The following is a 14,976-nucleotide window of genomic DNA, read 5'->3' on the forward strand; positions in this document are numbered from 1 at the left end:
ATATTTACAACATGAGTGATCAAGATCTATGCTGTTTCCATTTAGCTCTGGATTTATTCTGGTACAAAGAAATGTTCAATTCACTTATAGCTGTACCATAAATAGGTTTTCCTTTAAACAACTACAATTTCATTTATAATAATGCTGGTGTTGATGTACTGTACATCCTATACAAAGAGATGCATGATGGAAACATTTCAGTGCCACTAAGATGAGAACTGTATGTGTTTATAAACTGAAGAAATACTATAACTCTGTAGCCCACTGCTGCAGCAGTTTAGTAAATAAATGAATGAAAGTCCCTTACTGTTTAGCATTACTAATAGTAACGGTATTATAGAGACACCAGACAGTATAAAGATGCCACACATTTTTGTGAAGTTGCCCACAAATAAATTAACTTTGCAGTCAGATGTTGAAACTCAGCCTTGTCTAGACTAAGCAGTGACAGCTTTTGTTTTTAAATATGTTCATGTTAATTCATCTTCTATATGATTGATTTCACCAAATGCTACCGTAACACTTTCACTATCTGACCACAAGATGGCGGTCGACGCTACAGTTACAGCAGAAACGGGCTAAATTTTAGGCACCGCAGTGTCATCTGATCACTGTATAGCACCATATAATAATGTGTTTTGCAAATTCCATTCCATTCCATTGTCTGTACCGCTTATCCGATCTATCACCGGGTCACAGGGAGCCTGTGCCTATCTCAGGTGTCATTGGGCATCAAGGCAGGATACACCCTGGACAGAGTGTGTTTTGCAAATATTCTGGGAAGATCTGGGATGGAAGAGTCTGGACTGAATCCCCAAATGGATATTATATAGGGATGTGGTAGCTTAGTGGAAGGTTGTGAGTTTGAATCCCAGGTCCACCAAGCTGCCACAGCTCGGCCCCTGAGCAAGGCCCTTAATTGCTCATATGTATAAAATAAGATCAAATCTAAGTCACTGCCAAATGCTGTGAATGTAAATTCCTAAGTGCATTTATACAGGAAAAATAGGGTCTTAATCTCAGTCACATGAATATAAACAGGTGAGGTAAGGCTGAGTGTAACAAATGCTTTTGCATTATTATACAAAATCAGTAGAGAAGTGGTTCTTATCGTATGTCTGCCAAGAAAGTCAAGTTAAAAAACAAACACATGAAAAAATCTGTGTGTAAAAATTCATATTCCCACGCACGTAGTGTTTAAAGTGTGCAGGGTTAGTGTAACATGTTTAAAGTGTATATACAAATTGTCCTCATGATAGATTTCTCTAACACTTACTTGTTATGCCAGAAACCAACCCATACCTGGAAAAATACATTTAATGTAGATGTTAATGTAGTAAGTAGGTAGCAATATACTTGTAATCTTGTACTTGTGTACACCATTTGGACATATTTGATAATTGTTTTTGTTCAATTAAGCTGGCTGTATAAATGGATGTCGGCCTATTTGCCAGTGTCTGTAAATAAAGCTTCATTATGTCACTGTCCTTAGCTGATCACACTGCCTGTAATTCAGCAGAGAAACAAATGAAACAAGCAAGAAAACAGACAAAGTGAACCACATTTTGACATTAAATAGACGCTGACCACAATATACACAATACATAATAAAGTCATTATCAAGCACACACACTAAACAATGAAAAGATTCTAATGGGTACCGGTCCAATGATAAGGAATAGTAAGCTTGCTAATATTTCTTGTAAGAGTGTATACTTTTTTTGTCAAGGTCACAGTCAAAATTTACCCCCACAAATCACCCTCCAAATCAATGTGTCATTCATTATAAAATAATCCACTTTCATCAAGACTTACAAAATGCTGACTTACAATATCACCATCAGTCAGTGTGTAATCTCAATGAACTAAATGCGAACACTTCAGAGAAGTTTGGCTTTGAAAAATCAAGTGCTACTGAGACACTGCACAGGAAAACAGACAGTAGGATCCAGGAGAAAGATACCAGAGCCTCCTCTTCGCCTCGTCAGGCCATTAATGTAAATCAAGGCAAATCTGACAGTTCTGGCGTTAGTTAAAACGAAGCTGTAATTGAATCACCAGCCAGGCCAGATGTTCGCAGATGTCGATCGACTTGCAATTTTCGCTTTACAGCTGCACTTAAAAGCCTTCCACATCTGTTAAACTATTACAGAAAGAATGCATATCAGGGAACAATATCTGAATTAAAGAGCCGTGCTGGATGAGGAAAATAAGACAGTTGGTCTGTCTGCTCTCACGCAGCGCATAAAGCGACTTATTAAATTGTCGCTCTGCGGTAGTGATTATGGACCTTTTAAATTAGCCTCAAATAGGGAAAAGTTGCTCAAATACACATCAATCATCCTGTCAGGATCCCTCACTGCCCCCTGGTCGCTCATTGGCTAGTTCTCTGACACGTCATCAGAGGATGGTCTTCAAAAGCGTCTATTACTCGCTCCTTGCTCTTGTTGTAATTTAAGCGCAAATTGATGAGGGGAAAACTCGCGGCTCGTTCCGTCTCTGCCGTAGGTGTGAACCGACGTGACAGCCTTGCGCTGGTCCTGAAACGTCACGTGTACCGGGCTGTTCATCAGCAGTTTGTGTGTATACAAGCAGAGATTGTGATGACTTTGCCAGGGGCAGTAGAACAGAGCACAGCGCCGAAGCGGGACAACTGATGTGAAGTTACTTTTTCTCTCTCGTACAATTCGGATTATCGATCGCTGTGATTTTCTACGACGCATAAAAAAAAAACTGATCCGATTCTCTTTACGTCATTTTGGTGCCTCCATCGGAAAATAAAAGGTATGTCTATATATACAAATCCACATATATACAAAACACACTTCTTCTTTCATGCGGGATTTCTTCTCAACATCATGTCAGAGATAGAATTCAACTTTTGACTCCAGCTAGTTATTTAGACTTCTACACACTTTTAAAACATTATAGACTGTAATTGCATCGTTTTTTTGTGATGTCCCGAGATCAACATTAATATGCGATTTCATTTCTTTTTGCTGTGTTTTCTATTTTTTTCTTCTTCTTCTTTGCTCTGTAACTCCCTCGCTAGAGGAACCCACTTTTAGCTGACTTCTAGGCCACTTCTGCGGAGACTTCATGTCTCTCCTGTGCAGAAATTATGCTCAAAAGGGAGTCTGAGCCATCGCCGGAGTGTTAATTTAAAGAGAGAGAGAGAGAGAGAGAGAGAGAGAGAGAGAGCAAGCTGTTGTAATGAAATGGTGAGGCGTGCAGTTATGGCCCCAGAGCGCATTATTAAAAGAGGAGGATATATTACTGAAGTGCCTTAGTTCCAGCAGCCTCTGCTTATTGCTCACTGGCTTCTGCTGCTATTTATAGAGACTAAAACTGCACTGAGCGCTCGGACTTAGGCTATTTATTTTAATTAGGCAATTACGCGTCACTCACTCTGGTATAAGCACACAGTCAGACCTATATTTGTCCTTTGAACAAGAGATTCCTTATTAATTCCTTATTCATTATAAAAGTGCGTGTTACGCAATCCTGTGTTGTTGTTTTTTAAAGGTCGATAGACTTCTGACCTGGGTGTTTAAATAGGTTGATTATGAATTTTATTGTTGTTCTTTGGATAACCTTAGTGCTGACCATACACAATGTGTAGAACAGGATTTGAAGCAGGGCGCACACGTGTGATTTCCCTTGCTGAGCGCACCTGATTCAGCACATCAGTTTTTTGGGGGGCAGATAAATCACAGCTGAACCTTCTTAACTTAAATACGCTTTCATGCATAGCTAAAACGTTTAAACTGCTCAATCCAGTTCCCCAGACGCGATTAGCACGGCGATTAATGCCATGTGATTTGTCTCTATAAACTGACCCATTGCTCGCAAGCGCAATCCATCAGTCTGAGCGCGCGCAAAAAAGGGTGGCGTTGTGTTTCTTTTCATTACCTCCCGCCCTGTTTTCCTGCTTATTTCATCAATCAGTCGCGCTAGCGGAGCGGAACCGAGTGTCCATCTGAAGCACAAAATCAGACACCGACTTTGGCTGATTTCCACGAGCAAAAAGGTCCCGCGGCTTTTTTCTTTTAGCAGTTCTATATGAAACTCCCGTCATTAGTTCATGTTTTAGTTCATTAATCGTGTAGTTACCTGAATAAATAAACTACAGTTGCACTAAACATGAGGTCAAAATAGAACTAGATTTTCTTCACATTTTTATGACCGTTTACTATGACTGATCGGGTGCAGAAAATTTGCATGAGTTGTGTTGACTCCATGTGTTGGGAATCGATTCCGTAGAACTCGAGTCACGAATACCAAAACTAAAACACGGGACATGGAAAAAGACGTGGTAGAACGGTTCAAGTACATGTAATACACTACCATGGTTATCAATAGATTTTGGCACAACTTTGGTTTGGTAACAGGATAATATAAAGAGCTAACGTTAGCTAAATTACCCTTCGGGTATGTAGAGTTGAGATGCTTTAACATGGGCTACATTGTTTTATAGTAAGCGTGTTTTGCTGTAAATTTGACAGGTAAAGTCTCTTGATTTCTGTGGCTTTAGTTGAGGCATTTCTCTGATAATGACAAAAGAATATTATTTTCTCGCTTGTTATCGTCTGTACTTAATTTTTTTTCCTGTGTCGACTCGGAGTCGAATTTGGAACCTTAATGCCCGGTACAGCGGAATCGACTCTTTTACGAACCGAGTCTCTGCCAAGCGCGTAGAGCAGTGTGCTGTTTTGGTTTAGAGCACAGTTTTAACTTATAAATGATTCCGAATTCGTGTTTGCATCCTTTATTCTGGTACTGTTGTTGTTGTTGTTGTTGTTGTTGTTTATTCGAGTTCACCCTGACCTTTATTCACTTTATTTTAGGTTAAATCTCAATCTCAAGCCTTGTCCTCAATGCTCGTCTAAAGTACACACCGAGCCGTCGACACGGGACCGAGCAAAGTTCTGCATGGGAATAGATAAGACGCTTTTTTGAACCTGTAGCTTGAGTGGTTCAGAGGGGGATTAGTTTACCTAAGTTCTCAGAGGGATAATATAATTGTTCTGCATTGAAACAGCGGCGTGTGATATTCCCCCAGGGTCCCATTCATGAGCATTGTCTCTCACACTCAGGTCTGCGGCAGAAGGATGATTAAAAAGCCGGGGATTTGCATTCTCATGAAATTAACTGCAGGCAAAAGTATTTGAGGAGCTGCTTTGAATAGTGCAGGCAGTTGTAGGCAAATCGCGTCGCTTCCTCTGCAGAAAGGGTGTCAAGCACGTCCTGTTTGTGCCTGGAATAAATTTTAAAGCATACAGACTGAAAGGACTGCATGGGGGGTAAATGCAAAATGCAGGAACAATGCCATGGTGAGCCCTCTTGATTCATCAAAGAAATATGAACTTATTTTAATGATGGTTTGAATATTTCAGGGTACTAATTGTACATTTCTGCAAAAGCATATACTAATTTTTTACCACTGCATTAAGCCACTAATCTACACTTCAGTTTATTCGTTGTTAAAGTCAGTGGTGTTGAAATTAGTTGGAACGGGCAGCTTGTCAATCCTCCAGCAGGAAGCCAGGCATGTAGCTTCATGTCAGGTTTAGGATATTTGGAACGTGTCACCCTATTTGTAGAGGAAGTGCTTACGCAGCCTGCCGCACAGGGATATTAGACCTGTTTAGCCAGTTCTCGCAGTTGAAACTAAAGGGAGCATTACAGAGGGGTGTACTTTCAAGATTACCTGAAGAGGGAAAAGCAGTTGTCTTCGGCTTGCTGTGGTTTTTTTTTTTTGTTCTTCCCTGAATCATATCCGTTCAAAAAAAATGGAGGGAGATGGTGCTAATCGTTCTGGGTAAGGTAATCGGTTCACTATAGGTGCTTCAGCAGCTTTAAAGGTCTTTACTATTGAAAGACAGGATATGGACTGAGGAAAAGAGGCTTGAGATGTGTTACTGTAAACGGAAAGCTTGATATCATTGTGCTGCCTGACCGTTTACACGATTGTGGGTTAACTATATTTGTACTTCGCCAATACATGTATCACATTGTCTTGATTTCACAACAATGGTTGTTGTACCTGTATTTGTGTGTGTAATGCGGTCGTGGGAAAGCATGTGGCCAGCCATGTGAGCTGAGAGAGAAACATGACTTGAAAGAAGTGTTTGTGCTCGGTTGGAGCAGGACGCACACGGCCTTCCTGTTGCCTTCCATCATCCTGCAGACCCCTGCTTGACCTCTTCAATCAGAACAGCTCAGTTATGGCCCCTGGCCTTGCTTTAGCATCTCTTGTCTGCTGCTGGTTGACCTTTTTCAGGAGGACACAGAGAGGAAACGACATGTGCAATAGCCTGAGATAAGCATAAAGCCTAGCTCTTTCCTCTTCTTCTCCGCTTCACGTCAGAGCCTCTTAATGTGGAGAAATCAATGGTCTCAGCCCTTTCCTCTACCCAGTAGAAGTGATTAACTGTTATCTCTCTGGGAATTTAAGATGAAAAATGTTCTTATGATGATTAAAAAATATTTCATCATGGTTTACAATCAGAATTAAAAATATGACTGGTTATAAGCTGTGTCTCACTGGATCACCATTTTAGCCTAAAAGGATCATGTTCAGGGCATAGGTGTAGAATAATGAGGTTGCTTTTGCTGACAAGGATACATTCACATTTGGCCAAAATAAGAAACCTTAAATGTCAGCAGTCTTATTGTGGTTCACACAACGACCCAACATAAATGTTAAATCCTTAACGATAGACTTGGTCCTGAGAGTTTTTAGTTTTTTCTTTGATAAAGCACTGATAAGGTACTCGATTTAATGTTTCATGCAGTTAAGCACTTTGTCTTCTTTGCTATAAACTGACTTGCTGTTGATGGCTTTGATGCACAAATGCTCAGAAATGCTCATGGGCACATCGAAAGTAAAAATAGTTCATCTTTGTAATGCTGTTATATAATTTTAAATAAGGAATAGTAGTAAAATGGAATAAGATACAACTCTGCTTCCTGATGTGACCATGATTTTTTCTGGTATGATGTGTCAGTCAAACCTGCTTTATTTGTGTGCTTTACTTCAAGTCTGATATAGACCCTTTATTCTTATGACAACAGCAGTTAGTAAATCTGCCATACACTGGTGAGATTATCCACAGAAAAGGGAAAGTGAGTGTATTGAGAAAGCCATTTGGAGATCTATGTACATAAATATAGAGATACAATATAGAGATACAATGTTTCATAAATATAGGAGGTGAGCCTCAAAAGCAGAGAAAAGTTAAGAAGAATTAATCCATGTTTCGTTTACTCATCACTCTTTTCCTATTCCAGTCCCGTGATGGTGAATAGCCGTGTGGAGTCGTCAGCTGTGGCTGTAACAGGTGGAGGAGGAGGTGGAGGTGGAGCAGGCCGATCTTGTGCCGGCTGTGGTGGCCGCATCTCTGACCGCTTCCTGCTCTTCTCCATGGAGCGCTATTGGCACACGCGCTGCCTGAAGTGCTCATGCTGCCAGGCACAGCTGGGTGAGATCGGCACCACCTGCTATAGCAAAGGGGGCATGATTCTCTGCAGGAACGACTACATCAGGTACATCATGCATCATCGGATTAAATTTGTGTACTCAAAGTAGATCAGGAAGCTGTGTAACTCAAACTGGAATGACACTGTGGTGAAATTTATTTATTATTATCTGATTAACACACCCTTATTAATATAGCTCTGTAATAAACCAATTAACACCATTTAATTCTTACTGTTATTACCAGTGTTTTTCCAGGCAAAATGTTTTGTTTGAGTGTCCAAAAGTTCATTGCTGTTCTAAAATCCAGCAAGGAACTGAAATGAGTAAGCTTTTGTTTTTGTTATCAGTCTCCATAAGCATGATTGCATGCATATGTTCTACCTAATGGCTGACGCGGCCATCCGTGTTGTACCACGCTGAGCAGTGTAGCCTTTCTGAAGCCATCTGTAGCTTATTTTCCTGTTGGGACCCAAGCTGTGTACATGTACAGTAGCCAGGACAAGAGAATATAAAATGCCTCAGTCATGACAGGAACTGTGTGGGTGTTTGCAACATGGGCCTGGGAGCAGCCACATCCCTCGATGGCCTCCCACACTCCTTTCATGTGTTCCTGTCCTAAAAAGACCCGACCTTCAAGACTTGCCCATGCGTCGAGGCTTGTTTAGCTTAAGGCATGTTATAACTGTTGTTTAACCACAAAATCAGGGGATGAAGCCAAAATTGCATTGCGAAAATTTTTAAAAAATACATATTTACTCATGCTTTAAAATTTGACCTCTTCTGTACTTCCTTTTTCAATTCCAAAAACCTTGTGGTTTTAGTTAACGACTGTTTCCGCTTGTTTGCATTCAGCGACTGTGATGACCCAGTTCTCTACGCCCTCTGTTCTTTTGTATGCGTTACGCTGAATTCCAGAGGTGAACAGATTAGATTTGTTTGCAATTATGAGGTGCTTTGAAACTGACCTCTACTTGTTTGGATGTGTGCGGTGATGCATTGGTCCATGACCGTATGGCACCGGTGCCCACACTGATCAGCACGGTGCCAAGTGTGATGAGAGTGCTTGGTGTATCCATGCTGATGGTTTACTGCCTGTGTCCCAGTTGCTGGGTCACACGCACTCTCGAGGGCAAAGAGACTTGCAGTCCCCCCAAAACAGCTCGAATGGTGCAAGAAGGCAGATAATATCAGGCTGGCGCCGCCGTTCTAACGACAGACATGGATGGAGATCCTAAGTCATAATCAGCCTGAGATTAAGATGGAAATCAGGGCTTTATTGAAAAACAAACAAAGCATTTACCACGAGGGTCACAGTCCAAGCAGGAAGGCTCCATTTTAAGCCAGTGCTCTTCATGCAGCTTTCAGGGCCAACTTATGTTTATACAAACAATACGACTTTATTAATAATGAAGGATCGTTATAATGTGTGTTAGGCGGGGCAGCAGCAGGGTGAGTGATATACATTCTTGTACCTCTTGCTCATGAGTTTAAAGGAAGAAGGTTTCGATGCTTGAAAAGTTTGGGCGCGAATGTGTAGATGCAGGTTTGGGACAGAATAATCTTCTTCTAATTTGCCTGCCTGCACACTGTAAAGCATATTCAAACTGCAGCATATTAAATATGTATAATGTGCTGTAGCTAATCAAAAGGGCAGAGACTCTTTGCCAAATGGCGCGGCGTGGAGCCTGAGGTCCGATAAAAGAACGGAGCATTAATTAGGACGAACAGTGCTGCTTTCTGCCTCCCCCTTATTAAATTACTGTTTGGATTAAGATCAAAAATTCATTACTGTGGCTATGTTCAGCGCCAGGATAGCGATAGTAAGGAGGGAGGATAGGAAGAGAATAAAGAGGAGAGTGAGAGGAAGACAGCAGAAGCAAGCTGACCATCAGACTGTCTGTGACTAAAAGTGTGTGTGATAAACCACTTCTGAGTACAAAGGAGCTGTGGGCGGAGTTAGCAGCTCAGGACTTTCATACGGCAACGCAAATGGAACATGATCTTCTGAGAAATTTGTATGAATTTTTATTACATGAATTTGATTTGATTTTGATATTTAACAACAGGATAAACTAGTGCACCTCAAAACCAAGCCTGCTTATAATAACTATAACAATCATACATGTGTGTACTATTCTTCACTATATCACTAAAAGAATATAATTAAATGGAATTGAATTCTATCAAAATTAAGTGCCGGCGTCTCCTGACCGTAGCACAGAATGCAGCTAGTGAAACTTCAGGTGACACATGCAAACCAATTTTGTGTTGCTTAAAGTGCGTGTTTGCATAATTGTGTGGGATGTGTTTTGTATAAAAAGGCCACTTTCCACTACCTGAGGAAAAAAAAGATCTTTATAATGAGAATGTTTCTCGAAACTTAGCATCACATAATTAGAAACTTTCTCAATATTATTTATTTATAATCTTCAGTAACTGCTTTATCCTGGTCAGGGTCGTGGAGATCTGTAGTCTCTCCTGGGAGCAATGGACATAATGCATTTATTTATTATGCATTAGTTCTTTCTCAATTCATCTTGTTATTTATTTACTGATATACATAAACAAAATTATTGTTGTTTTTCTCCATGGGGGAATTAGGTTTCCACAGTTTTGGGCTTATAAACCCAGCTTAATCTGCCTGCAGTATTAAAACAGATTGTGATAATATGTAGATAGATTTAGTAATTACAGTTAAATCGTTTGAAATGGCAATGTATAGAAATGAAGTGAAAAATGGAAAAATTTCATAACCTAGTTGCGTACACACACCTAAGCTAACACATCTCTTACACACTTTTTTTTGTGTCAGGTCTATCAGCATTTCTTGACTTGGCAATGTTTTCTCTTTTATTTTTTTGCTAAAACATTTTAGATTCTTTAAAATAAAATTATATATCTCCTGTGCACAGCCCGCTGTAAATCAGCCCACATATTTTATTTGGATTCAGGTCTGGCTCAGGCTAGCTCATTCAAAAACATGTTTTGGATGTATACTTTGGGTCATTGTCATGCCTAAAGGACAAAATCCTTTTCATATTTTTACTAGCAGACACCTGAAGGTTTTGCATTAAGATCTAAAGGTATTTGTAGCTATTCATCGTTTCCTCCGACTTCATAAATAGCGTTCTGGCTGAAGTTAATTAGCCCTAAAGCATGATGCTGCCACCACCATGCTGCACCGTGGGTGTATTTTTGCCGTTACCTTTTGGAATTATGGAATTTTTCTACCTTTTAGAATCGGTCACCTTCGACCTTAACACATTTTGCCACATGGTTTGGGTTGATTTAGTTGAGCTTGCATGTTTCCGTCTAGCTCTGGCCACTCTACCACAGAGCCCAGACATGTGAAGAATACCAAAGATTGTTGTCACATGCAGAGAGTAATCAGTACCTGTCAGATAATCCTGCAGCTAATTTAATTTAGCTTTTTTTCATTGGTAAGATTTTGCCTTGTCCTTTTATTAATTTTGGAGGTATATCCTGTTCTTGGTGGATGTCCTGTGGTGCTCCATTTTCTCTATCTGTTGATGAAGGCCTTTACAGTGTTTCATGGCACATCAAATGTTTGGGCAATTCTTTAATACCCCTCTCCTGATTGATAGCTTACAACAAGTCAGACACCATGCATGCTTTGTAAAAAAAAAAACAAAAATTTATAGCTCATTGCTCAGTAGTCAGATGAAACAAAGAAGATGTTAAGAAAATCCTACAGAAACAGCTGATTTGGGTTTAATCAGAATGAATTTCGTTGATGACAGCTGTGTGATAAATACGTTTGAACGTGAGAGTTAATGTGATTGGTTCATTCTGCACACTGGCAATTATAAAAGGGTGTGCACGCTTATGCAACCGGTTTCTTGTAACTTTTATTTTTCCTATTTTGCACTAAAATGTTTCTGATGTTTTTAACTCTATTTTTATACATTGTAATTGCACATCGAGGGTGGAAAACACAAAAGCATACCATTTTTAACAGCAATTTATAGACTTCTTATATACATTGGATGTATTTTACATGATGATGCACACTGTATATTAGTGCTTGCACACAGATGCCAGCAGTTTTTTCTTTCTTTTTTATTCTAGCTCATCAGTGGTAGGGCTTGAACTCATTTGCGTTTTCTCCTAAAATTTCCTTTAACAACCGCAAGCCCAGGCAGTAGGCTAACCGAGTGTACCCTAATTAGGAGGCAAGGGTGGATCACAGGCTCCCTTTAACCAGGTCCCACCCACTGCCACCAATTATTATGCGGCATTAGCAGATTATTACGCGGCATTCAACGCCTGGAGGGCATTGGTTCCCTGCCATGGAGACCTACAAGGCTCCAGTACTCAAATTATGCTCCTGTTTTTTTGGCAAGGAACCAACATCCCAGCTTTCTTTGAGTTTTTGATCTATGGAAACATGACTGGTTATGATATAGTACTTTCAGAATAGATGTGATGGGATCAGTATGTGGTAACACAGTACAGGAAGAAGTTAAAGCACTTCATTTAAACTGTGTGTAACATTTACTAGGAGGAGCTTAGTCGTGCCATTTTTGAGCTCGTTATGGAGTTTCAGACTTCATGTTTCTATATGAGAACGTCTTTTGACCATTCCATTCCTTGTTGCAGGTTGTTTGGACACAGTGGGGCTTGCAGTGCATGTGGTCAGTCGATTCCAGCCAGTGAGATGGTGATGAGGGCACAGGGCAACGTATATCACCTGAAGGTGAGTCTACGGTGTAATAACAGAAGACGTGTGACCACACGGGAAATTTTTCAATAAAAAAGTTTGCACAGTCTGTCAAGCAACATATTCTTTTATCGTTTATGGATGGTGAGGTGAGGTAACAAGATTTCTATCAACCATCTCGGACAGTTTGGCATGCAACATAAACTCTCAGGAAACTCTCACAAGTCTTGATTAATTTACCTTAAATAAATTCATGAAACTTAAAATTGCATTTATAAAGACAAGAAAACTAAACTGCTAACTTTAATTTTACTTTATGTCAATCATTCGATGTCACATCTTGTGCACTGATTCCAAACCAGTTCAGTTTTCAGTATACTCTGTTCCTTCTCCTGTGTCACAGTGTTTCACGTGTGCTACATGTCGGAACCGCCTGGTGCCCGGGGACAGATTCCACTATGTCAATGGCACCATCTTTTGTGAGCATGACCGGCCTGGAGGAGGCATGCTCAGCAGTCACCTGGCCCCACTACAGAGCAGTACGCTCCTGCCTGATCAGAAGGTGACACAGAATCTCCATTCATTTTTATACAGCATCAGCAACCTACATTACACCGTTTGACTGATCGTTAGGGCTGCATGACAAGGACAAACCATTTGCTCAGCTATATGCTTTGATTGTAGTATATGCCTTGTAATGTGTTTATAAAAAAACACTTATGGGTGCCCTGAAGTGATGTGGAAAAAACGGAGCATCCAAACCACCACAGAAATGCTCTTCTTGAATATTTGAGATCAGTCAGTAAGTCCACAGCACACACAAAAAAACAAGTGTAGTGATTTGTTAAAGGGCTCATTTGCATAATGGAGGCACCTGCTTTATTAATGTTGCAAAGGCAATATTTTGCAAAAAAAATGGCTAACAAAATATCTAATCTGCATCTTGGAAATTATGTATTTAATATAATCATTTCAAAAACACTGCACATGCTAGCTAGGTGGGATTTTATGTGGCACCTCATTCTCATCGATGATAATGAATAAAAAATAAATAAAAAGGGTGTTTTTTTATGCAAAAAAAAAGGTGCAAGGAAAAAAAGGATCTGAAACTGGAAAGAGCCAAACCTCTACCTGATAAAATATTCCTGTTGAATTATATAAACTGTAAGTTTTGCTGTTTCTCAAGTCAAATTTGGGAACTTTGAAAAGTACAGCGTGACCTTACAGCCTTTGTATAGTTGTAGCAGGGTTTTACAAAATAAAGAGATAAAGAGAGTACTGCTGCTTTCTTGTGAAACTAGAGACATTGCGTTTCCTTTTCTTTCGAGCTACAGTGTCAATTTGCTTTTTTGCTCGTTAAGACATCGCAGCTGATCAGAGGCTCTTATTCCGACGTGTGAAAAAATTCATGTATTATATTGGCTTAGGTCAAGGCATCATAGTGAGTTCTCTGACTGTACATGAATTTACTGTGGACAGCAGGGGCAACACAGACACTACTGGTACTTCATCTGTGCTGGGGCCTTTTTCCAAGCTAGACAAATAATCTGCTAGTTAGTAAAATAAAAATACTTCATGTAAAGGAAGAATTTGGTCCTTAAATTAAATTGGCTTTTCTAAGTGCTTTTTGCCTGTCAAATTAATGGCACAGTTATTTGTTATTTTGAAAGCCATCTCTGTATACAGGCTGCTTTTGATGTACTAGCATCTCTCTAGCGAATAATACAAGGGACTATAAGACATATATTTTATTTGAATGCATATCTGACTATCAAATATCTCTCTCTCTCTGTAGGTATGCTAAAGGGACAAGGACTTAACACAACGCAGCACAGCGTGCCTTCTGTTTTGTCCTTCTTTTACTCTTCATCTTTTCTCCCTCTTCTTCATCTTTACCTTGCTTCAGAGGCGCTGATATCCCTTCATTCTGCGGATGAAAAGACCTTTAACGGACTCTTAAAAGCTTTGCTTGAAAACAGTTCATGTTTTCAGGCTTGGAGAGCTTCCTCCTTCATGTTCAGGGTAAGATGACTGAGCAGAGAAGATTAAAGTTACTGTTAATGTTGGCTGTGGGATGGCATGAACTGAACCCTGCTGATAAAGCCCTAAACACAGAGGATGAGGAAAGGAGGCCTATGTTTCCAATTCTGTTTTTAAGACTTTTCGATGACACCATGGATGTTACGTGAAACTTTCCTGACAGTGGAGTGCGGTGAATGCTGTTACTGCTAATGGATAATGCTGATTGTTCTTCCTTCAAACAGAGAGACAAGACTTTTTGTGGTTTATACGCTGTAAAAAAACACGAATTGCGTAACTTATGATTGTGTGAGTTTTGTACTGCTGGTGTTTGCCTGTTTCACGTCATTGCCAGGAGTTCATGTTTCTGTGGGCCTGATATACTGATGTCCTGGTTAGGAAACACAAGGAGAATAGAATACAAATGTATATATTCTTGTCTTTTACCGTTGTATTGTGTGCTCAGCAGCTGAATTTTGTGTTTCTGAGCAAAAGTGCATTTAAAATGATGATATATCTGTAAAGATAAAAAAAAGTACTTATTAAATAACTATAACCAAAGTGTTTGGGTCTTGTCAAATCTGTTCGGTTAAAGTGATGAGGCTGTTTTGGGTCTGATGTGGCTGTGTATGCGTGATGAGTGTGTGTGTGTGGGGGGGGATGTGTAGTGGTAGGCAACTGATGCTGTGGAGACATTTGTCTGCAGCTATTATCTAAAAAAAAAACAAAAGAGCCAAAAGTTTTACTTTTGGTGGCTAAGATTAAAGTTGGTGTTAGATTTAAGTGTAAGAAT

The 14,976-nt window shown here is 39.9% G+C and overlaps 1 protein-coding gene across 3 annotated transcripts; it reads left to right on the forward strand.

Moving 5' to 3' along the window:
* Positions 1-2,441: 2,441 nt before the first annotated feature.
* On the forward strand, positions 2,442-14,738 carry lmo4a (LIM domain only 4a). Of its 3 annotated transcripts, none has more exons than XM_058383844.1 (5): positions 2,442-2,784; positions 7,294-7,548; positions 12,104-12,200; positions 12,568-12,726; positions 13,960-14,738. In XM_058383844.1, the coding sequence occupies exons 2-5, from the start codon at positions 7,301-7,303 to the stop codon at positions 13,966-13,968; spliced, it is 513 nt and encodes a 170-aa protein (XP_058239827.1). In that variant the 5' UTR covers positions 2,442-2,784; positions 7,294-7,300; the 3' UTR covers positions 13,969-14,738. The 3 variants fall into 3 exon arrangements, with proteins under 3 accessions (XP_058239827.1, XP_058239826.1, XP_058239825.1); XM_058383843.1 differs by lacking the exon at positions 2,442-2,784 and adding an exon at positions 5,311-5,333; XM_058383842.1 differs by lacking the exon at positions 2,442-2,784 and adding an exon at positions 5,662-5,821.
* Positions 14,739-14,976: the final 238 nt, after the last annotated feature.

The sequence above is a fragment of the Hemibagrus wyckioides genome, linkage group LG28 (assembly GCF_019097595.1).
Source record: "Hemibagrus wyckioides isolate EC202008001 linkage group LG28, SWU_Hwy_1.0, whole genome shotgun sequence".
Taxonomy (NCBI): Eukaryota; Metazoa; Chordata; class Actinopteri; order Siluriformes; family Bagridae; genus Hemibagrus; species Hemibagrus wyckioides.